Source organism: Aspergillus luchuensis, chromosome 4 (genome assembly GCF_016861625.1).
Source record: "Aspergillus luchuensis IFO 4308 DNA, chromosome 4, nearly complete sequence".
NCBI lineage: Eukaryota > Fungi > Ascomycota > Eurotiomycetes > Eurotiales > Aspergillaceae > Aspergillus > Aspergillus luchuensis.
Genome location: NC_054852.1, coordinates 3,765,609 through 3,788,837, shown reverse-complemented (window position 1 = coordinate 3,788,837; position 23,229 = coordinate 3,765,609). Strand labels below are relative to the sequence as shown.

Genomic DNA, 23,229 nt, shown 5'->3' with positions numbered 1-23,229 from the left:
ACCCTAAAAACCCTAAAACCCTAAAACCCTAAACCCTAAAACCCTAAACCCTAAAACCCTAAACCCTAAAAAAACCCTAAAAACCCTAAAACCCTAAAACCCTAATAAAACCCTAATAATAAATAATAGAAATGGAAAACACAGGCAACATTGACGCTTGTGTTTTCTACATTCCTTCGGTTCCATTAACCCCTAACAACATGGTAAGACGATTGTCCACTTAATGGTGTATGTGTTTCTGACATTGACTCCTCACATAGCAATACGTCAAGCAGCAGCGCGAGGCCTTCTTGAAGGGCGTCCCTCCGCCGGACTTCCCGGGTGGGTCGGGAGAGTCTCAGTTCTCTGATAGAGCAACAATTGCTGATATTCAATCTGAAGCCGGTAAAGTGGCAATGGGCCTTAGTCCCATCAAGCTCAATGGTAAAGATGAAAAGTCCAAGAAGCTAGGGCAGAACATGAACGCGATGTTGGGATTTTAGAGGCGGCTGAGTAAGAAATTCAACTTTGCGTAATATAATAATGCACATCACTAGCTTCGGTCCTGACAAACAATCATTTTGCATGCATATGATGGCATGTCTGCCTCCCATTGTGCTGCATGGGCGATTCTAACCACCGTAGACTGGTTCATTCCATCACATGACATCATCACTTCATTTCTATAGGAATGTAAATCAGGCTAGGTAACATCTGTTTGGGTAAATAGACAGGTGACACTCATGCTATCCTAGGCCTGAACTCAATCACCGGCCCATTAACAGCCGTCGTTACCCCAGCCTTGAAGTTGTACTCACACCTGGTACCTGCATTGCAACCGCATGTGTTCTTTGCAAGGCGCAGGTCATACCTCCACAACACTCTTGCTATTGTTAAATTCAATTCTGCCCAGGCTAGTCTCCATGCCACACACTTTCTCGGTCCCACGCTAAATGGAACAAATGCCGTTTGCATATTCTGCTGGCTGACGACATTGTCATCAAGCCACCTTTCTGGCTCAAAGCTATCAGGATCGTGAAAATATGTTTTATTGCGATGTATGGTATACGCAGATACACCGACAGTTGTTCCCGCCGGTATATATATGCCACCGACTTCCATGCCACCGGAGAGAACTGTTCGAGGAAGGAGATTGGGTGCAGGTGGAGTGAGTCGCATTGCTTCATTGATACAGGCGCGCAGGACAGCGCAATCCGGAGACGAAAGAACAGAAGATGTCGTTATTGATGATTCTGTCGGGAACGTCATCCGGATGACACTTTTCAAGTGCGCCAGCATATTGGAATCGTGAAGGATGTAGTTCAAAGTGGCAGAAAGAGCAGTAGATGTTGTATCAGAACCTAAGGCATCTCAGCATCATTGAATAAGTGGACGCTGAAAGCTGTAGGTTCCGAGGTGGCGCAGATTGTCCGCAGAAGGTTATTCAACATACCTGCAACAAGCAAAAGCATGGACTCAAGGCCTAAATCTTTTCGAGTAAATTGCAGTCCAGTATTTTTATATCTTGCATTCATCATTGTATTGAATATGTCTTTCTGCTCATTATTGTTTCCAATCTCCATTCGTGCAGCTGCCTGAGAGCGTGTCCACCTTGCCGCAGCAAGTATTTCCCTGTACTTTTGGGATAGGAGAACCAAGTCAAGCCTCATTCTTATGAAAGAAGGTTGAAAAAGCCCCTGCAGCATCTGTTAGAGACATTATATTTTGAATTGGGAAGCACTGAAGGGGCATACTATTAGACTTCGCTGGGATATTTTCCGAACCACAGATGGGAACCAACGCATTTGAGGTGAGTTCAACATGTCAAGATCGTTGCCGTAGCTTAAATCAGTGATTATGTCGAAGGCTAGCCAGTCGCATATCTGCGATATATCCTTAGGAGAACTCCACTCGGATTCAGATCCGGAATCCGTAGCAAGGATGTCGAGAAAGCTGGATATATTCTGCTGGATACGACCCTCCATCTCCTTAATATTCTGGTCCGAAAATGCCTGCGTCAATATGCGACGCTTGAAGGTGTGAATGTTCTTAGAAATCGCGGTGAGAGTATTTGGGGTATATCTACTCGGGCTCATTGATGCGTAGCCATCCGATTTCCGAACGTTGGCTCTGACAGCGTAGATATCGCTCACAGCCTTTGAGGTATTGAAGGAAAGAGAGTTAGGCCCGAAGCGAACGATTTCGCCTAGGTCAAATTGCAACCACGTTACTCTGGGTACCACAGTGCAGAGACTCACATTACTTACCATATTGCTCATGCCATTCATAGTCCTTTGTGTGTAGGTCACCTCGCCATGCATAGAATGCTGCGTACCAATCGGTGAAAGCCCCCAGCCAAGGCCCGGGAAACCTGGCCAGCGGATGAAAGTAGAATCGATATGTGACAAATGAGAACGCCTGCTTTGTCAGCAGATGTAGGCATAGGCAGGTTGTTGTGACCTACATAGCAAAGTAGCACTATCACGCCCAGTGATATAAGATGGAACCCCATAATTTTTGGGTAGAAGACACAATTTTCTCAGGCGCAAGGTAAATGAATTCGCAATGGAAGGACGAGCTCACGACAGGGGCCCGATTGAAGAACCGTAAGCCATCATGCGAAGGGCGAAGGCTCATTGATATGATTAAACAATGACTCAGGTAGCCTACCCTATGAATACGTTGGCGGAGCTGCAAATTTTGCGTGGTGTAAACAAAGTAGTAGTTCAGTGGTTCAAACTTACACAAGTCATGAGCTACTACTCTAAAGCCTGGTATAGGCACCCCCTGCCCGTGCGTAGTTCGAAGAGCTGATTGCGCGATGGAGGATTGATGGATACATTACATCGTACTAATTTGCCGTATCGCGAAAGCAATCGAGAAGATCACTCGGTGTACTCCGTAGCTGAGCTGTGGAGCTTTAGCTGAGGATTGGCTGTGGAGCTGTGTGGAGTTGTGTGGAGTGCGCCAAAGACCAACGGGAAGAGTTGGCGGAATGGCTGGCAGGGGACATTTTGCAGTGGGAAAGTCAGAGAGATAGGTCTGGCAGGGTTCAACGATGTTTAAGAATATCCCAGCATTCGATAACACCGTCATCGTGCCATGGCTGTGTTAAATGCCGGGGAACAGAACTACATAGAACGCTGGACTGATATGTTGATATGAATATTCCCGCGTACCATATCTTCGGTAAGTATTGGTCCCAATGGTTCGTCACAGCCCGTGTGGATCCGATCCTAACTCGATCTTGTCCGGCGATACAAGATGCCCGCAGCGAGTCAGGAGTCCACGACATTTTGCCCGTGAATTGAAGTGGGGAAGTAATGAATTCTAACTTTTCAGGATCAGCTATCCGACTTATCTTCCGAGCTTGGGAATCCGGAGAGGCTATTCTCGCATAAAGGTGGTTCATCCAGCCACCTTAATACCGTACAAATCGTAGTCATACGGCATAGTTCACACTCTGACGCTGGCATAGCAAAAGGGACATTACCTGCCTTGTTTTAGCAAGATGACGTACCCTTATATTATCACAGAGCATGTTATGGACGCGCAATTCATGAGAGAGTATCCTCGAGCCACAGCCAACCAAGATACTCCGCTAAAACTCTGCATTAAACAATATATTCCCATAGACAACCCTCATCCCAAGAATGGCGACCTTACAATCGTTGCTGCGCACGGTACTGGTTTTGCTAAGGTACATTTCCGGGCTCGTTTAACGCACAACAACTACTAAGACATCCACAGGAACTCTATGAACCCCTGTGGGAAGACCTTCATGCCAGGAGCAAAAAGGAAGGATTCAACATCGGCTCAATTTGGATTGCTGATGCCACAAATCAAGGTGTCAGCGGTGTCATTAACGAAGTCGGTTTGGGTAATGACCGTGAGTGATTGTATTTCATTATTTCCATGGCGTTGGTGGCTGGCTAAATCGAAGCAGCGTCGGCGTTTGATCATAGCCGGGATCTTCTTCTCATGATGAATCATTTCCTTCACAAGATGACCCGGCCCATTATGGGAGTCGGCCACAGTTTGGGTGCAACACAACTGTTAGTGTAACAACCATCCCGAAGTATGATGGATTCTAATGCGAGCACCAACAGCGTTTTTCTTTCTCTCATGCATCCCCGGATACTCCAATCCCTTATGCTCATCGAGCCTTACATTATCGAGAAAAACACTGACGCAGACGCTCCGCTTCTTGTTCACCTCACCAAGCACAAGCAAGATGTTTGGCCCTCACGGGCCGCAGCGGAAGAGAAAGCTCGGCAATATCTGCGTTCGTGGGATTCGCGGGTCCTCGAACGCTGGTTCCAGTGGGGCTATCGGGAACTTCCCACAGCCCTCTATCCCAAGGACGGCGCACATAATTCCGAGACGCCAGTTACTTTGACAACAACCAAGTTCCAGGAGGCAATGACCTATGCCCGTGCGAACCCATACCGGCATAAAGAACTGGGACTACAAAATGAAAACAACGGCGAGCGTCTTGCAGCGCCACCTCATGATCCACTGTTCTTCCCGGACGTGATGGCCGGCTTGCCACCTGGCCAACAGGCATACCGACCTGAACCCATTGTGGCTGGAAAATTGCTGCCACACCTTCGTCCTTCCGCGCTATTTCTGAGTGGGGCATCGAGCCCTCTATATAAGTGTGGACTTCATACTACCATGGCAGAAAGAACTGGGGGTAGTATTGGGGGAAGTGGAGGTGTGCGGTACGGTCGCGTCCGACATTTGTGGGTTGAGGGTGCTGGCCATGCTCTGCCTCTGGAGAAAGTGGATTTGACGGCCAGCATCTTAGGTGAATGGATTCAGACAGAAATGGAGCGATGGACGACTGATGAACATCGCATTGCCACAGGGTGGGAAGATTTGTCCCCGGCAGAGAGGTCTCGGTTCACCAAGGAGTGGGAGAAAGTGATGGCAGAGTCATTGGCCTTCCTGCGCAATACTAAAGGTGCTAAATTATAGTCCTTTCACTGTCCACGCCGTGATGAACATTGAAATAGGCGAGTCTATGTTTTGGTTCTAGTCAGTCCTACAATCTTTTGACAGCCACTGTATACGTAATCGATTTAATCAGAGAACTCTCAGGTTCACTTACCCTTTGGAAGTTTGCTTTAGTGGGAGCAACCCCAACATGTCGTCTACCGGGTGCAGCACAATTTATATATTGCTTATCTTATCGTAGCCCAATGTTACGCAATGGAGAGTCTCCTTCTTGCAAGACTGACAATAGTGTCTTCCTTAGATAATCAAAAGAAAAAAAAAATTGGAATATAATAGAATTTATTTATTAGGATAGAAAGCCTGCTAACTAGATATAAGAACTCAGCTATTAAATACCATAAATTCATTAGTTATAATATAAGGACAATCTATATCCATAAAATAGATTAATCATTGAAAATACAGTAGTTTTATACAAAGAAATCGGCATCTTATAGATATCAGAATAATATAAAACCATTACTAATAATCTCTTGAGTCTGATAACCACTGTAATATATCATCCCGATAGCTTTGCTCCCGATAGCTAGGTTACTTTATCAACAGGCTCACATGGATGCTGCATCCAAATCCAAGGTTTCGTCTTGGACTGAAAGGCTGAAATCGATACGATGCCACCATAGATCTGTTTTCTCTGGCACGAACTCAGGAGGCTATAGGCCGGATTATGAAAGGAAAAAGTACTCAGTATATTTCAGACTTCAATGCTTTCGTCCTTCTGGGTCATATTCGAATGATATCAACATAACTATCCATTTGAACTTCCCGCTTTGTCAGCGGCGCGCTAGTAGTTAGTTAACTAGTTACCATCGGGGTGATCAGCCCTATCAGCAAGAAGGGATTGACGTCCCGCGGCGTAAACAACCCTCGGTCCATATCAAGAAGACCGCGTGGGGACATCAACAAGACCCCAAGACATCTGGCTTATCAGTTTACTCCGCTCCCCGTGTGCCGCAACGGGGTAGTCAGCGACGGTAGATAACTAGCAAGCATTATCATATATCCAGCGTCCACTACATGCAGCCCTTCTCCTGATGTGAAGTGATCCGCGCAATGCGCCATTTGGTTGTTACACTACCTAATGGCACCAACCACATCTGCGTAACCTGACGATATGATTCAGACGCATAGAGAAGGAGAGCCACTGGCAAAACGGCGACGCACCGCTTTGGCGTGCAGTGCATGCCGAGCGCGGAAGTCCAGGTGAGCAAGTCCGTGATATGGATCGTGGTCCGCAGGCTGGATATTGTGCTTAAGAGATGATTGCACAGATGCGATGGACAGCGGCCGTCGTGCTCAAAATGCTTATCACTGACCATTGAGTTTGTGTATGTATCCTCCGACTGCTCAACAAATGTTTTGTTCCGCAGATATATGTTGCAGACCTGGAACAACGGCTGAGATGCGTCGAGAGCCGACTGCAACGGCATGACGACTTGCTGACAGGGCATCTCTCCGTATGCGCAACAGATAAAGTAAACAGATGTGATCCACCAATGGATGTTCACCCAAGCATCAGTACTGTCCGACAGATACAAGATGAGGCTCACGTCGATGGGGTCAATGGGGAGGACCCCGGGTCGGACGACACAAAGACAGTTGGCCTTGCCCTTGGTTTTGTCAACGAACCGACTACTGAGTTTTACGGCGAATCATCCAGCATTATGTTCACGCGTCGTCTTCTAGAGGCTATGTCTCTAGATTTGGCCGCCAAGCGGACCAAGACGAAGTCACCATGCAATGGAACCGGGTCTGTCGAGTGCAACATCGCGCCGGTGTCTCAACAGCGGTCAGTAATGGCGTCTCCTAAAAATCAGCCTTCCTCGCCCGCGACCTTTGTTTCCGAAACAGAGATGGACTCCTTGCTGGACATTCATTTCAATGACTATGGCTCTCTGTTTTCTTTTCTCCATGAGCCGACCTTCAGAGACACATATAATGAGTACAAGGCAAGCGGTTTTGTCAACGCCCGGAGAGGCTGGCTCGGCGTGCTCACCATGACATTTGCAATGGCTACTCACATCAATCAAAATGGGAAGGTCTCGGCAAAGCATCGCTTCAGGGGGTCCCATGTGCTTTTTCAACGGGCGGTATCCCTCTGCAGCGAATTGTCAGTGCGAACAGTCAGCCTTGACATTGTACACTATCTTCTGCTGGCCGTGCTCTATCTCCTAAGGCACACAGATGCCTGTTTAGATGTGGACAATGCATGGGATGCTCGTACTAATAGCGACGGCGTTAGGTCTGCACTCAAAGCAAGCAGCACAGGGGCTTCACCCCATACAGCAAGAAATCTGCCGACGTACTTGGCTCACGATCTACTGTTTAGACAAAATCCTGAGCGTCACGTGGGGACGCCCACCGGCTATTCCAGACGAGTATATCATGGTGAAGTTGCCATCGCCTTGGGTAACAATGACGGAAACAATCACAAATCTTTCGAATGACGGAGACATTCACACGGCGTTTTTCGACGCGACCGTGCGGCTGCTCCAGGTCGTGGGTCTGTCCCTAGCCACACAATACGGCCAGAACCTCGGGCCCGGGGATCAAAAGATCGACAAGAGTACCGCTATTCAGGCGGCAAGCACGATGCGACAGGACATTCAGCGATGGGCTTCAAGTTTACCATCATGTTTGGGCCTGTATGACACTGGACCGGATGTTCGCTTGCAAAATGAAAATACAGTATCGAACCGGTTGCGGATCATTCTTACGCTTCGATATCATTTCGTGAATATTTTAATCCATCGACCACTTCTATGCGCTAGGCTGCGTTACTTGACCTTGGAAGCCTCTCATACAGGGAGACCATTACCCTATAGAACTCAGCTTGCAGTGGCGGAAGCTCACGAGTGCATAGTCTCTGCTGAGAGGACAATCGACATAGTGCATGCAGTTATCAGCCCGCCGTACCCTTCTCACACGAAGTTAGATGTTTGGTTCTTCATTTTATTTCATGGTAGGTGATTCCCATGTAGACTGAGCCATGTATCCTTGCACATTAGCATACTAACAGATCACGTTGATTATTAAATCTGGCTTTGGTGATCCTGGGACGGTCCGTGTTGGAGCAACATGGAGTCTATATTAACGACAATGCCACTCAGAGCTCTGTTCAGGACTTTCTGAATCAAGCGGTGGAATCCCTAGATAAGTTAGACAAGGACAATCATGTGGTGTACAATTGTGCAAGGTTCATCGCACACCTTTCCAAACCACAGGATGACCAAGGTTAGTGGTGCTAAAAAATCTCCGTACCACAGTGCTTGAAGGCTGACGCGGCAGAATATCGTCGTCCAGTTGCTGAACACGATAACCTCAGCAATGGCTGTGTTGCGGATACAGGAAGTGAGGAGCTCACGTACAAACAGCTTTGGTCTACCGTTGGACTTCCATCTCTACCAGACCCAGATATTGGTCCCACTTCCCACGGGCGAGTCATTCGGTCAATCCTTTGGCGGATTGAGCTTGATCGTCGACCAGCTAAGCTCCACCTACTAAGTCATTGCCTACAGGTGTAGCTTGTTCGACGACAGTCGGCAGTCTCCGATAAACTCGGCTATCTGGGGAGATTAGGATTGTATTCATTTTTAGCACGAGATAATATGAATGTAAACTTGACGTTCACTCCAGAAGAACGCATTTTGATCCTTTATAGGAAAGATATACGAGAAAGCATATGTATTAAAGTCCTGGACGCGCACATGGGTCTGACACAAAGTATAAATGCGTATTTCAACAAAAGCTACCAGAATCGGACAGAGTGGACAGAAAAGCGATCCGACCCTTATGGAGTTAGTGAGATTATCTGACGTCAAATCTTCGCCCTGTATACAACCGGACCTCCTTTAGCATGAGTGTTTGGACTAGGTGTGTATACACGCCGCTTTATCTCATGTCAAGCAGCGTACATTATCAGAGTTGACTTACGCATTCAAGGCCTCGTAAATTTTGTGGAATGCAGCGTCAATGTCTGCATTCAGGTCATGAAACCAGATCCAGTCAAACCATTGTCTTTGCAGTTTTGAAGCTATTTTATCAAGTGTTTTGCCAGTTTCCGGGTGCTGGAAGTGAAGCATGTGGCTCATTTCATACGCCCGCTCTAATTGTTTCTGAGCCCTTGGCCGCCTAATAGCGTCATACGCTACAAGGCCGGCAGAAATATATGGCGCCAGTGCTGCGCCTTGGTCAGGGGCGTGATATATCCTGGCCAGAAGGTTAGAGAGTATCAAGGAATCCTCTAAGCCCTGACCAGCACCAGCGGCCTGGAACGGCAGAGACACATGGGCGCTGTCACCCAGAAGCACGACCCGATCACGATAATATGTCGACGTGTACCGATGATGTAAGAATCCCCACTTCACCGGTCTGGCCTCCCTCAGCAAGCGGCGGAATCGTTCGTCCACTTCGGGGCCTTCAAAGTCAGCCATCATGGCCCCATGGCTGATCTTCTGAGACACTGAGTTCTTGAGTCCCCACGGCTTATCATCCAGCGCGCAGAGGAGGAAGTTGAATTGCTTGAAATCGGCATCGTTTAGCACATAATCGCAACCCAGCAAAATATCAAACTTACCTCGCCTTTCGAAATCATATACGTGACACAACAGCGCTTTTCGCCCACGTACATCTTGGCCACGTCGGTTAGATTTCCAAATATCTCTTTGGCTTCAGATATTGGAATCATACCTCGGTAGCAATACGAGTTGCCATACACCGGTTCAACCTGGCTGGTATACAACGGTCCCAAAACATGCTTCCTCACCGTACTTTTAATACCATCGGCGCCAACAAGGATACTAGCCTCAGCAGTACCGCCATCTGCAAACTTCAAGATGACCTTGCCTGGATGCTGTTGAACACCCACTACGGTTTTGCTGAAACGGACCTTTTGAATTGAGATATATTTGTTCATTATTTCAAGGACTGCGCGGCGATGGGCCTGCTCAGCATTAGTGCCGCTCCTATAGCTGGCTTTAACGTGGATGGAGAGTGACAGACACTTCTGCGGACGTAGTTTGGGTGGCCCCAGGCAGACTTGCCGCGCCATGGTTCGTTAAGATCTATGACAGACAGTGTGAACGGGAATTCACGCTGATAAGACAGGAAAGTGAGGAGATCTGCGTACAAAAACCTGGCTGCAAGAGCATGCAGATTGGAGGCGTGGACACCTACGTGGCCACACCGGACAAGACGAAGTCAAACGGACATGTTCTGTTGTTCTTCCCAAATGCCTTTGGCTTGCACATCAATGACTTTCTTACAATGGATGCGTTTGCCGCTTGCGGGTATCTGACATTGGGCGTCGATTATTTCGCCGGGGTATGACTGCATAGTTCGGCAGACCCTTAGATAAATGGCAGAGATTTACGATCTGTACCTAGGACCCCATTTGGAAGCATTCCCAGAGCCCGTTGAACGATCCGACCTTTGACTTCCAGAGTTGGAAGAACAAGCACATGGAATTCACCGACCGCATTGCTGCTAAGTGGGTAAAGGACGTCGAAGCAGAGTATGGATGAAACGGGGAAGTCCATTTGTTTGCGCCGGGCATTGGTAAGTTAATGAGCCCGGGGGGTAGAGGGTGATGTTTGTAATTAATTATCCGACAGCTGGGGGCGCGGTTTGTGTGTGCCCAGCTTTCTAATGACGGAATCTGCAGGGCTGGCGCTATCGCCCACCTGTCGTTCATGAATGAGAGCCATGTGTTCGGTATTGATGGTAAGAATCATTCAGCTGGTGTTGTATAGACTGTTGACCAGTGCCAGCGCCTATTCTATTTTCCGTGCCAAACATAGACAGTCTCTTTATGCCGGAGCAACGCCCCCGCGCCGTTGAGATTATGACGAACGAGAACAAAGAGTTCATTATGCAGATATCTTCTCCAATGTTGCACATGAATTTGCAGTAAGTTGAGTCTAGCCGTCCGTGCCATCTAGACAATGGACTGAGTGGATATAAGAAAACGGTCCTATATGGGTGTCAGTCACGTTTCTTCAAGGAATCTCCCCTCAGCCACGAGCGACAAACCATGTCAAGAACGACGGATACGAACCCTCGATCCCCGGTACGTCTGCAAGATTATTCTGAATATGCTGAAACGCTCGTAGCGAGGTCCTGACAGCTGATAAACACTCTTTATACGCTGCTGCCTTTGGGTCATGCTTTAGCTGTGCCCGAAGAACGTCCACCAAAATCGCATAGTAACAAAATTCTGTCCCGTGCCATTCGTCGACAATGGCATCGATTATAGAGTGACCAACCTAAGGGGTTCTCTTATCAGTCGGCAAGTACAACCTTTAGCGAGAGTATTACCCACAGCTTCCATTTTATTATGTATCCCGTGCATTCTTGATCGGAGGTGTTCGCACCTGGCTGATATTTCAGTGGCATACCTGCGCTTCCCATTAAGGGAGATATCTAGCAACTCGCCCTGCACTCGAGCTAGATCCGAGATAATTTCAACCACGGTGCCATATGCCATTGACTCATCCTTCCGATGCATCTGGTCGAGAGGCATACACGGCTCCGGTAACGACATTGGCCGTATAAAAAGGGAACTCAAAGTCTTGTCAAGATAGTAACACCAGAATACTGCACTCAAGATTTCTTTATTATCGGGGGTCAAATGGTCAATTTCATGATAATTCAAGGCGACAATCAAGCGTGCCGCATACGAGTTGAGCACCCAGCATTGATCCATCCTGCCGGTTTGTTGCATTAATTTGGCCTGCACCACCGGCGTAAGTATCCATAAATCTCGAAGGGCCACTGCGGGTACTCACACCAGATATCAGCGATTGAACCAACGTGAAACTTGGCGTGGTGCATATGTCGATCTCTTTAAGCGCTCGAATGGCAGCGAACTCATACACCTTCTTAGAGCCCAGAAGTCGGTTTAAGAGAGTGGCGTTGTTTGACAAGCTTGATAGCTGATCTACATGGCATACAGCCTTTACATAAATACAGACACAGAGCTGATGGTATAGCTGTCCGTGAGCATCACCGTTCAGGAGCCTTATGGCCATATTTTCCAGCGATTTGCCAGTGACATGGTCAGGCCATTGAACTTGAACGTATTTTCCAACATTCAATGTCGGTGATTGCTCTACACAACATTAGAAGAGATGGATAAAACAAGGGGCAAGGGAAGTACCTCGAAGAAGCATGTACAATAATTCTGGTGGAGGCACGTCTGGAACCTCAATGCCTTCGTAGTGGGTTTCAGCCATCCTGAGCGATGAAGATTCACCCAAGTCCAAATTCTTTCTGTTCACCACCTTTTCAACAAGATCTAACGCGGAGCGGAGGATTGTCCGCCGGTCAGGTATTAGATCATTGTCGATGCTCAGCTCATTCTGAAGAATAACCTTGGCCTGTTTTGCGCGGTGAGAAGAATCTTCAGAAGCAGTGGCCCATTCGGCATGCCCCTGGGGAGCACTTTCCGATCGCGTGGTATGAGCATTCAACTTCCTCCTCTCTGCGGAAGTCTCTTTGTCTGATTCATTTGTATTATTAGGTTCAGTGTACATCGCATCGGGTACATTCGGACTATGGCTGTTTCTATGCGGACGGGTCAGAATCAGAGAACACAATAGACAGCGTTATCAGTACCCCCTAGGCTGGTTTGTCAATCTTTCCAGGTTTGCAACCCGCTCTCCAAGAGATAGGATGCTATTTAGTCAGTAACAGACTATAACGATTCTTAAATCCAATGCATTACCTTGATGGGGCCTTTGGTTTCGATGGGGCTTTGGGCCGCCGGTCTCTCCGGCACTCAACTCTCGCGTCCACGCAATTTGCGCATATCGCCTGTCTATCACATCTTACCTAGTCATATGTTTTAGCAGGCGCAATGCTAATAGTAAAGTAAATTCATACTTTCCTTGAACGGCACAGATCACACTAGAATAGGTTAGCGAGCCCAAGACAATCGAGACAACTTTCAAAATGCCCCGAAGGGCCGACGCTATATCCAGCGCGTCGTTCTCTCGGGGTCAGTAATTTTATGATCTCACTTACCGCCAAAAGCATTCTAGCTGTATTCTTGGTGGGACGATCGTACCTACATCAGTACAATGCACACGCGATAGAGAGCAAGATGGATTGGGCAGAAAGTTCACCAGCACATGAAGACAGTCCGACCTCCCAAAACGCGGGGTGTTTCTGAGGCCGCCTATGGGTTCTTGGCGGGTGTCCGCGGGTAAAATTTCAGTATAACTCTGATCAGTCATTTGGCCAGGGTGAACTGTATCATACAGTCAATAACTTGAGCCGCTTGACACAATTGACCTCTTGCTGTTGTGAACCGAGGCTCTACATAAGAGATGGTAAGGCCTTGTATATGGAAGGAATGTCCTTTATTCTGTTTTGATCCAGTCTAATAGAAAACTCATTTCGGCTTTACTCGGTGTATGTTTCCTATTCTTTTCTAATGATAGTGAAACAGTGAATCTTCCGTCAAAAATCCCAACACCTTCAACCCGAGACCATGCCATAGAATCTGGTTGGGCCGGGTTACGTGGAAGCATAACAGACCAGGATTCTCCTGACTACCTGGACAATTTCCGCAGTAGTGAAGACAAAATGGGGAGGTATTTCATGTTTCATTTGGTCTCATCTCCCGCGTACAATACAGTACATGTGATCTCATGATATTATCAAAACATCGGATTGGAGTCAATACGACAAGATAGGTATCCGTGGGACTCATGTAGAATGACAGCACCTATATCCAGGAATAGTAAACATACTAAAGTCCAGTCTACTTAGAATAGGGAAAACCATTCCTGAGGAACTTGGAAGTGTCTTGGAGTTACGGCCCTGCTGTCCACTTGCTATCTGAGGTGACTTCCTTACGAGGGCATGCAAGATCCAAGGAATTCCATTCATGCTAGTGATTTAATTACGTCTACTCATGTCTCCCACCCTGACCCAGCATCGACGACGCAAACAGGAAATCATGAACATCCAATGTCTATCTATGGATCAATCCTAGATCTATTACCTTTCAGAGACTATTAGTCAACTTTCTTATCTCTATCTTTCCAAGTCTTCTGGAGTCCTACTATAACATAAACCAGCTTTATCTCTGATAGAAGCTAATAGATATTATGGTAGTTAATATACTAACCACTCTGTAACTAGTTAATAAGATTCAAGTAGCATATATTCTCTAGTCAGTAATTACTACTAGCAGTTATTATATAATCTCAAGACAGTATACACTGAGGAAAACTGACCCTAGATAAAAGATTAGGTAATCCCTGTATGATTAGAAAAGGTTCTTAGCTATTCTAATTATATATAATCTAACTAAACAAAAAAAAACTAGATCTGTCTGGGTAAATTAGTCCCTGCCAAGATCATCCTCAGGGATATAATTAATTAATTTAATATATTAACTAGTATAGTGAAGAACTACCTAATCCAGATCCCTAATAGAAATACTAATACACTGAAATTTACTGCTCTAATAATAATTATAAGAAGGCTGATGACTATAAGTATAGAGTGGTTATACCTAACCATTATACTTTAACCTGACTATACTTTAACCTGACGGGTAGGTTAAGGTTAGGTTAAGGTATAACGGTTAGGTATAACCACTCTAAGAGAGCTATCATAATATAGATGAAAGGTTTATTAGTGTTACTTGAAAATGGTTATTTTTGAGATATACCGTGGAGCGGTAAGTATGTAGTGTAATAGGATGTATATGTTATATCTAAGCTAGGCTTCACATTGGCTGAAAAACCTTTGCTGACTCCATGAGTTGTCTGCGTATCCAGTTATTGAACACATACATATATCAACTTGATAAGCAACCAGAACAGCTATATCATCTCCTGTTGTTCCTTGCCGTCCAAGATGAGATATACTTCACAATGTTTCAAGTGCCATAGAATATAGAGACTTTCACTTTAGCCAGGCATCACCTGATCCTTCACCACCCCTGCCAACGTGGTCTTTGACCACTTCCTATCACCTACCAACCTACAACCAAGACTCAGCATCTTAAGGTATAGATAGGTAATATACATACATTCAAATCCATGGCCCTTGATTGGAGCAAGTGTCACTATTTCCAACCCCATTGTTCTGGCAGAAACCGACACAGCTCTCAACAACCGTAAGTGATCTGTCATCATTGCAATGGAATAGAAAGTTCGACCAGAGTGCCGGGGCTTCCGCGGCAAAATCATTGCCATGACTTCTGAGTGCATCTCTAATTGCTGAATCATTATCGCCTTGTTACGTCAGTACACTGAGGTTATGGCGATGGGATGCCGATCTCCAATATAAACACGCAGGTCTGGTCAGAGTCTATGACTGGATTACCATATACCGGTTCCCTATTTTTCATGATTCGTGTGAGCGAACGATTCGTACTTTGCATGACTCAGGAGCAATGGTAGTACGCTATATCATGCTTCACAATTTGGAATTTGGGACCGAGGCGAACCACTATCTGCTGACACGGGACATTATGCGCGGTCTAGACAAGCTTAGTCTATATCGATCACCAGGGTCTTCTATTGGTAATATAATCTATACACACCTACCCACACTTCAATCCCGATCCGAAGGAAGTGAATTAATTACGAATGGTCGCCATACCGGGCTTGAATAATCAATAGATTGTGACGATATTTTGCAGTTTTGCACAGACAATAGAAGTTTCCGGCAAATTGGAAGCGGTAATTTGTGATAAAAGATCAAGCCTGAGAAGCTGTGCAACATGCACTATGTGTCAAGGTATGTAACCGCCGCCTTCCTTTGTTCCGGGATCTACATGTTCCGCCCGGAATAGCTCGGTCATATTGCGGCTGAGTATACACACCTCAAGAAATCTTAAGATATATTAATCTGTTATACAGATTCCGTAGCTCCTTTCAGCCGAACGTCAATCATCACATAGGCTATGCCTAATTTGTAAGGAGAAACCAATACCCTCCGGGATACTGGGTTAAAATCTACTCTGTATACCTGGGGTTAACTAAACCTCTTATGCTAATATGATTTATAGCAGACTAGGATGTTCCTATCAGAGACCTTACATCTGTCTCGATTATTGTAAATTAAAAAGGACTGAGTTATTTTTCCAGACTGATGAAATATTAGCAGATTATTATAATAAGAACAATCTACTTAGATTATCTCAAAAAGATTTGTTGCCTGCAGGAAGATCCCGGCTCACCAAAGAGTGGGAGAAAGTGATGGTGGAGTCACTGGCCTGCCTACGCAATATGCAAGATGTTAAGTTGTAGAGTTGTAAACCTTTCATTTATCAACTCACGATTGCTAGTAGTTTAGGCTACTCTACATTCTGGTTCAGTCAGTTCAATTCAATGGTTTTTTTTTTAGTATATATGCGTAACCGATTGATACGAGTCAATTTTCCATCCAATTAGGATTGGATTTGTAGAAGTAATCGAAACTTCTTGTCTATAGAGTGCAGCTTTTGAATATATAGTATCATATAACGGTAGCTGATGTTACGCAATAGTAGTCTTCATGCTTATCTTGACTCCCAGAGGCCCTAATCAGAATAAGATTGAAATTTCATAGTAAAATGCACGTTTTGATGGTTTCTGAGAACATTGTTAATGTTTAATGAATGATGTTACTTTGTTGGCTGTACAATGACTCGGCTTGATGTGCGGATATGATATAGGCAGTCTATCCTTCAACCTACTTACTTTCACCACTGAACCTTACTTCTGATCCACCGCTTATAGCACGATGTCCTTATCCTTACTTCTATAACGATCTCTCATGTATTGCCTACATACCCGTACTATCTTGGAATAGAGGTAATGACTGGTCATTTTAGTTTATACTAACTGTGTACCACAACCTGCCTAGAGTAGAGCTTTATTATAAGCATATCAAATCTGATATCATATGAGTAGCCGTTATTGAATGTGAGAGGGTTTTGCTTAGGAAACATGTTCCTCTTAATCCTATATATATTGTACAGTACTCAGCAACCACATCAAGTATAATCTCCATAAAAGGTTCACCAGGAACCATGACTTAAACTATTACCTGGCTTGTTTTCTATTCAGTATTAATACTTGTCCCGTGACCCATATACCCCTGCATGATGCCAGAAAACTTTAACACTGAAAGTCAACAACAAGCCTAAACTCAAGAATAATTAGCCTCTCTGCTCAATTACTTCTTGAATCTTTTATGAACATTCTTACTATAATATTAGAAAGTATACAAAAACTCTAATCAACTCGCTTGCTCTTCTAGATGAAGAAGTGTATCCCTCAAGCTACACAAAACTAGTATAATGGAATGCTACCTCTCCAATACATTCCCTGCCTGAGATATCACTTATGTTACATACATTAGGACAAGTTTATCAAGAGCTTCCATGTTCTAGACTAGGCTGCTGTTATAATACACTATCCACCCTCAAAATCAATATATATATCCCCTTATAAATGAGTATGCCATGTGGGATGCAATACTAGAGGCATCTCAGGTACCAGAATATCCATATTAGGGGATCTTTTGTATAGGTATTAGGCTTAGACTAAGATTCTTCACAGTCTACATTTTTTTTCTAAAAAAAGACGCCTGGCGCATATGGCCATAAACATGACTGTGACGACATATTGACCAGTATTCATGGAAGCTTTACGTGGTGTTAGATGCTATGTCGCTATTGCAAGAAGACACCTCACCCTTTACTTGTCGAGAACACAGTTAAAACGAAATGAGGCCATACTGTTATGGATCTGAGATGAGCAGGCGACATCACTTTCCAGTTTTACATAAGGCACTGTTATATGATTTCAATCGAGAAATACATGGGCTTGTTTCTCGATAGATAGATAATCACAAACAGTACTATTTGTGGTTATGGCCATGGCGATTCTCTTGCATATCTGGCCTGCCATTGATCCAATCGGAGTGCAACGCCACTCCAGCCCCCGTGGTAACATTGTCCAGGCCTTCTTTCTGTTCCAGTACCGCCCTCAGACAGTGCTCAATATGCCCCGCATTGTTATATCTCCTCTCAATTGTTGTTCCCAGCTCTTGCGACAAGAACATTTTCTTCCAGTAATACATACAATGCACCAAATGCCATCTGTGGGTCGTGTAAAAGACATTTTGTGCCTCTCCACCCCCTGCTCTAGTATCAGGAAGCATAGACACCTCTTTCAGTGAAAGCGGTCGCGTCATGTTCACATCAGCAAAGTAAGGCCAGCTTCCATCCGGATTTGACCCCACCTTTTCAAAAGCCGAGGTGAGTTCGTCGTTCCGACACGCTGGCGGAAGCCACGCTGCAGCTAAAGAATCATATTTGCAGTCGTTTGAAAGAGCCTCTGTGATGGTGTCTCCGCAATTACAAGATATATCTGGCTCGGGTTGTGTATTTGCGTGGATGTGGATGTGGTTGGTAGTGTAAATCCTATTGTATGCTTGGTAACAGAGATCAATGACCCCAAAGGTGGCAAGAAGAAGGAGAATAATTGTAAATATGCCTTCCACCTTCAGATACCGAAACCTTGGCTTAGTCCTATCCTTCACAATAGGCAGTGACTCAGAACTTGAGCGCTGGGCAATTTGCGCGTACATCATGTGGTTATTCGGGGAATCACAATGAAAAGGCATATAGCCAGGTTGAAGAAGGGAATATGGAAATAATATTATGGCGAGCTTACTTCTCTGGTCGGTGTCTCTTCATGAAGAGTATATATAGTAGATACAAAATCCCAACAGATATATACATTGCAGATCCTGCACTCTCTAGGATATATGGCGACGTGTACATGCACGCACACCATTGGATGCGTCTCATGGTTATAACCACATGATGACTCAAATTCAAGATGATCGACAGTTGAGGTGCCCTGCCTGGGCCCCGCCTGTACTCCTCGGTCAGTATGTATTGGCCTCCTCTCAGATCGTGGAACCGACCTCTATCTGCAGCTTGCGAGAGCAAATCCATAATTCTTTTCCATTGCGACTACTCGGTGATATTCGGGCGAAGGAAGTCGAGATTGCCGGTAGCCCGGGCCTTGCTTTTGCTGTTTAGATGCCACATCGATAGTCCGTCTAGGTGGGAAGAAGGCCGATCACCAGTACAGGTAAATAGGACAAACCAGTATACTAATACATAATGTCACATTCTCCGGCATTCACCGATACAAAAAGGATACCAGCGGTGATACTGTTGAGTAGATCCTCTGCATTGGTAGTTCTGCTTTACCAACCATCTAACTGCTCTCTTTCCCCTTGGTATTAGGGATGTTGGAGAGGCCCAGCTGCTTGAGACATAGCTATACGGATCACCAAAATGGAGGGATTCCAGATGGTCTGATATAACTTTGAAATCTACATCAAGGTGAGCTCGTATTAGGTGCGGTCTCCCAGGTTTCTGAGTAGTGTCATATCGGTCAAGGCACGAGCCAGATGATCTGTGGGCAGACAAGCGGCTTTTCCTTTTCGGTACTGAGATGACACAGGATTATGTGTTATTCTATTAGGCATGCATGAGCTATCGCTCATTTGAGCCTAAGCAAATGGACTATTTGTGTGGCAAAAAGCCGGGATTTGGGTGGCCTGTAGATCTTTCCTATTTCATGGTTCTGTGTGGTGAGTGGGCCGGGCATGTGGACCTCCGTAATAGCAATTACTACACATGTTAGCACATTCATGTTCCAGAGGTATAGATCGAAGATCATGCCATTTGCCAATAGCCCTATTTATAAGATCAAACTAGTCGAGCTCGTTGTGACTACTGATAGCCAGCATATCTCTGAGCTACTCCAGGCTGTTAAATGCTTATTCCGAGGAGGTCCAATGTCGCGTCTTAGCCATGGAGCATCATGGGGACAAAAAGGGCAATCAGGGACCCCAAAACAGTTCAGATACATATGCAATTTGTACCTAGTTACATGTCGTCCAGGAGGGTAACGTTGTCTTTTCTGGTCGTCGACAAGATATTGTTGGTTTGGGAGCCCGGATTCAGTTTATGACGCCACATTACTACCGATTATGGAGTCAGGTCAATATGTCCTTGTCGCACGATTGGCGTATTGTCGTAATCCAAATGAGTAGTATAAATGGTGCCATGTATGTATGCTTTTGTGTACTATCACACTTTGCCTCTAAAGACGAACGTGCTTTTTCTGGGGCTGAACGCGGCCGAGAGTTACACCGGCTACCCATAAGATTCTAGCTTATCTTATTCTCCTCGGCGGGTGTAAGATCCGGCAGAAACTAGTCCCCACTACTGGACATGCTACTTGTAGGTTAAGTGGAGAGCAATGATTGTCTTCGTCAGATTTAGTTGGTCTAATTTGCTGGTTTTCCTCGACCATGCATGAGGTTGGCACGAATCAGGCAATTCTTGATCCGTTGGCATTTCGAAGCCGAACCCCTCCCGGGGATCCCCTCTCGTTACCACACCCGCTTCAGCACAATCAACTCGGTCTTCTTGGCTCATCACGCATCCAAGAGCATTATTGCATACGTAAGGCTCCGGACATGGCGCTTTATCCTGCATTTCGAAATGCCGCGGAGTTCGGGCTATCTCCCGCCTCATGTGAGACCAACCCTTTGCCTAGCTATGGTGGGAGAGCTCTCGAATCGTCGACCTGCCTGTTGGATGTAGAAGAAGCTCTGTTGAATTTAGTGAAATTGCTGTAGGTTGATCAACATGAGCTGAAGGATAGTTGCCTCGCACACATTACCCGATAGTGACATTGGTTGTTTCACACAAAGCAAATCAGAAAAGGAATATCCCTATAGACACGATGTATATAAACCGAGCGATTGCTCTTCAAATCCAATATCTCCATCACGAAATTACACCAGAAGCTCAAGTCCTACTTCCCAAAAAGCTCCAGAAATCAAACTGTTCACAATGAAGACCTCTTTGGCCACTGCAGTTATGCTCTTTACTTCGGTGCTGGCAGCGCCTGTCCCCAAGGTAAGACCATGCATACTCAAATCTATGTGTAGTGACTGATTATAAAACAAGGGTAACGCCAACAATGAGAATGCCAATGCGAAGGTAGACATCCCCACTGGTCCCGGCCCCGTTTGCACCGATACCGAGATATGTCCGTATGAGGTCAGTGACAGTCAATATGCACGCCGCCAGGAGCCTATCCCCGCCCATGCCCAGGGATCTCTGATTGGAGGTGGACTTGGACGGCGTCAGGAGCCTATTCCCACTGACGCCATCATCTCACTGGCTGGTGGTGGCCTCAAGCGACGTGGTGATGAGGATGTCCCGGCTGAGATCTTGGCCTCCCTGCTTGGGCGCCGCCAGGAGCCTCTACCTGGCGATGCTCAGAACTCTCTCCTTAGGCTCGGTCTTAAAGGGCTCGGTCTTAATCGGCGTCAGGAGCCTATCCCTGCCCACGCCCAGGGATCTCTGATCGGAGGTGGACTTGGACGACGTCAGGAGCCTATCCCCGCCCACGCCCAGGGATCTCTGATCGGAGGTGGACTTGGACGACGTCAGGAGCCTATCCCCGCCCACGCCCAGGGATCTCTGATCGGAGGTGGCCTTGGACGACGTCAGGAGCCTATCCCCGCCCACGCCCAGGGATCTCTGATCGGAGGTGGACTTGGACGACGTCAGGAGCCTATCCCCGCCCACGCCCAGGGATCTCTGATCGGAGGTGGCCTTGGACGACGTCAGGAGCCTATCCCCGCCCACGCCCAGGGATCTCTGATCGGAGGTGGCCTTGGACGACGTCAGGAGCCTATTCCCACTGACGCCATCATCTCGCTGGCTGGTGGTGGTCTGAAGAGAAGTGAGAAGGATGTTATGGACTCGTACTAAATACGCCATATGGTACTCAGGACGTCGTTGTGCTCCCCAAAACATGCCCCTAGGTTTGAAATCTCTTGCTTTTTAGGGTTTTTACGGAGCATTCAACATGTGGAGAAGTGGGAAACAGGAAACCAGGGTGAAGTTAGTAGGGTGCACGAGTGGTGTGTTTTTTTATTGATGCAGTTGAGGGCATTGGGTTGTGTGAGCCGAGATACCTAGTGTGCTTTTCATTCATACTGAGGTGTTTCTTTCACGTTGAGACCTAGCTTGCCTCTGAACTCACAGATATAAGGAATGATAGTCGAGTTGGAACATATACTTCACTTATCTGCTGTGGCACAAAAAAGCCATTATGTCCCTTGACATGAATCCCATATGCACACGAAAGTAGCCCCTGTTTCGCTGGACTAAGTCTGCCTTCTGTAGGATATGAAGGGCAGTGACTCGATTGTCGCTCATTCAGCGGCTGTCTGACAGACTGGTGGCAAAATGGTTTGTTGATGGTGGTAAGCAAAGCGAGAATCCCAGGACCATTACGATACAATTCGCTATAGTCAACAAACTCATGCTCAGCTCAACACTCTGCCGATCGGAGAGGGATTCACTGCAGCACTACATTCCTAAACCTCGACACTACTTCAGTTTTCAATCCACTGGAGTATGTATCATCGAGTGTCCTATGGCATTTTTCGCTTTTGGCGAATGGATGAGTTATAAATTCTGCCTCAATAGCACTCAATCTCCCTGCCTGCCAACTCGCTATCTTGCCTGCAATTGGATTGTCCCTTCGCGAGCAGAGCAGAGCGTCTGATAAATATCTAGGTCATATTGTATCATTGGCTTGCAAGCTTTTCGATCAAGAGGGATATATCAGCCGCTTTCTCTTCCATGGGGTAGTGGCCTCCTCCAGAAAGCCATATGCCCTGTGGCGCCCATTCAACTATATGTGCCGGATGGATGCAATCGACGAGGATGTCCTTGTACAGCTTCAAGAGCGGGTCTTGCTCTCCGAACACCACCGCAACGTCTGGGTCATCCTTTCCGAGGCACGCTCTCCAGCTCTGTCGGACCTCTTCCCCGCGCTTTGCCAGTCTGGCCTGTTGACTAAGGTTGTCAAAATGACGCGGTCCGCAGAGACCCTCCAACAATTTCCACATCCGCGTCTGCCGGAGGCCATGTAAGGCAAAGCGCGGTGTAACTGGGACAATGTGCCCGAACCGGAAGACACTGGCCTTGGTGGCTATTGGGAGAGATCGATACGGCGCACTGTATCCATCGATCTCGGGTTGCGACAAATGTGGGGACATGAAACGCATCACTCCTGACTCGGGCATATAGCCGCCAAGGAGGCCCGTCGAAAGAAATCAGATGACATAGATTAAGCTGTAGTGAAGGTTCCAATCGTCCGGACGGGGTGG

The 23,229-nt window shown here is 46.4% G+C and overlaps 8 protein-coding genes across 8 annotated transcripts; 5 read left to right on the top strand and 3 right to left on the bottom strand.

Moving 5' to 3' along the window:
- Nucleotides 1-131: 131 nt before the first annotated feature.
- Nucleotides 132-482, top strand: AKAW2_41341A (uncharacterized protein; the record flags this gene model as incomplete). The annotated part of the gene is made up of 2 exons (XM_041689770.1): nt 132-203; nt 261-482. 2 exons carry the CDS (start codon nt 132-134, stop codon nt 480-482), a joined length of 294 nt encoding a protein of 97 aa, XP_041543421.1.
- A 3,008-nt stretch (nt 483-3,490) lies between these two features.
- Nucleotides 3,491-4,959, top strand: AKAW2_41340A (uncharacterized protein; the record flags this gene model as incomplete). Its single annotated transcript, XM_041689769.1, has 4 exons — nt 3,491-3,679; nt 3,730-3,868; nt 3,926-4,034; nt 4,089-4,959. The coding sequence occupies 4 exons, from the start codon at nt 3,491-3,493 to the stop codon at nt 4,957-4,959; spliced, it is 1,308 nt and encodes a 435-aa protein (XP_041543420.1).
- Nucleotides 4,960-8,223: 3,264 nt separating this feature from the next.
- AKAW2_41339A (uncharacterized protein) lies at nt 8,224-8,502 on the top strand (the record flags this gene model as incomplete). The annotated part of the gene is made up of 2 exons (XM_041689766.1): nt 8,224-8,232; nt 8,287-8,502. The coding sequence occupies 2 exons, from the start codon at nt 8,224-8,226 to the stop codon at nt 8,500-8,502; spliced, it is 225 nt and encodes a 74-aa protein (XP_041543419.1).
- Nucleotides 8,503-8,927: 425 nt separating this feature from the next.
- On the bottom strand, nt 8,928-10,048 carry AKAW2_41338S (uncharacterized protein; the record flags this gene model as incomplete). The annotated part of the gene is made up of 2 exons (XM_041689765.1): nt 8,928-9,518; nt 9,575-10,048. The coding sequence occupies 2 exons, from the start codon at nt 10,046-10,048 to the stop codon at nt 8,928-8,930; spliced, it is 1,065 nt and encodes a 354-aa protein (XP_041543418.1).
- A 98-nt stretch (nt 10,049-10,146) lies between these two features.
- Nucleotides 10,147-10,520, top strand: AKAW2_41337A (uncharacterized protein; the record flags this gene model as incomplete). Its single annotated transcript, XM_041689764.1, has 2 exons — nt 10,147-10,320; nt 10,383-10,520. The coding sequence occupies 2 exons, from the start codon at nt 10,147-10,149 to the stop codon at nt 10,518-10,520; spliced, it is 312 nt and encodes a 103-aa protein (XP_041543417.1).
- A 1,116-nt stretch (nt 10,521-11,636) lies between these two features.
- AKAW2_41336S (uncharacterized protein) lies at nt 11,637-12,530 on the bottom strand (the record flags this gene model as incomplete). Its single annotated transcript, XM_041689763.1, has 2 exons — nt 11,637-12,106; nt 12,155-12,530. The coding sequence occupies 2 exons, from the start codon at nt 12,528-12,530 to the stop codon at nt 11,637-11,639; spliced, it is 846 nt and encodes a 281-aa protein (XP_041543416.1).
- Nucleotides 12,531-20,890: 8,360 nt separating this feature from the next.
- Nucleotides 20,891-21,820, top strand: AKAW2_41335A (uncharacterized protein; the record flags this gene model as incomplete). The annotated part of the gene is made up of 2 exons (XM_041689762.1): nt 20,891-20,956; nt 21,008-21,820. The coding sequence occupies 2 exons, from the start codon at nt 20,891-20,893 to the stop codon at nt 21,818-21,820; spliced, it is 879 nt and encodes a 292-aa protein (XP_041543415.1).
- An 824-nt stretch (nt 21,821-22,644) lies between these two features.
- AKAW2_41334S (uncharacterized protein) lies at nt 22,645-23,127 on the bottom strand (the record flags this gene model as incomplete). The annotated part of the gene is made up of 1 exon (XM_041689761.1): nt 22,645-23,127. One exon carries the CDS (start codon nt 23,125-23,127, stop codon nt 22,645-22,647), a length of 483 nt encoding a protein of 160 aa, XP_041543414.1.
- Nucleotides 23,128-23,229: the final 102 nt, after the last annotated feature.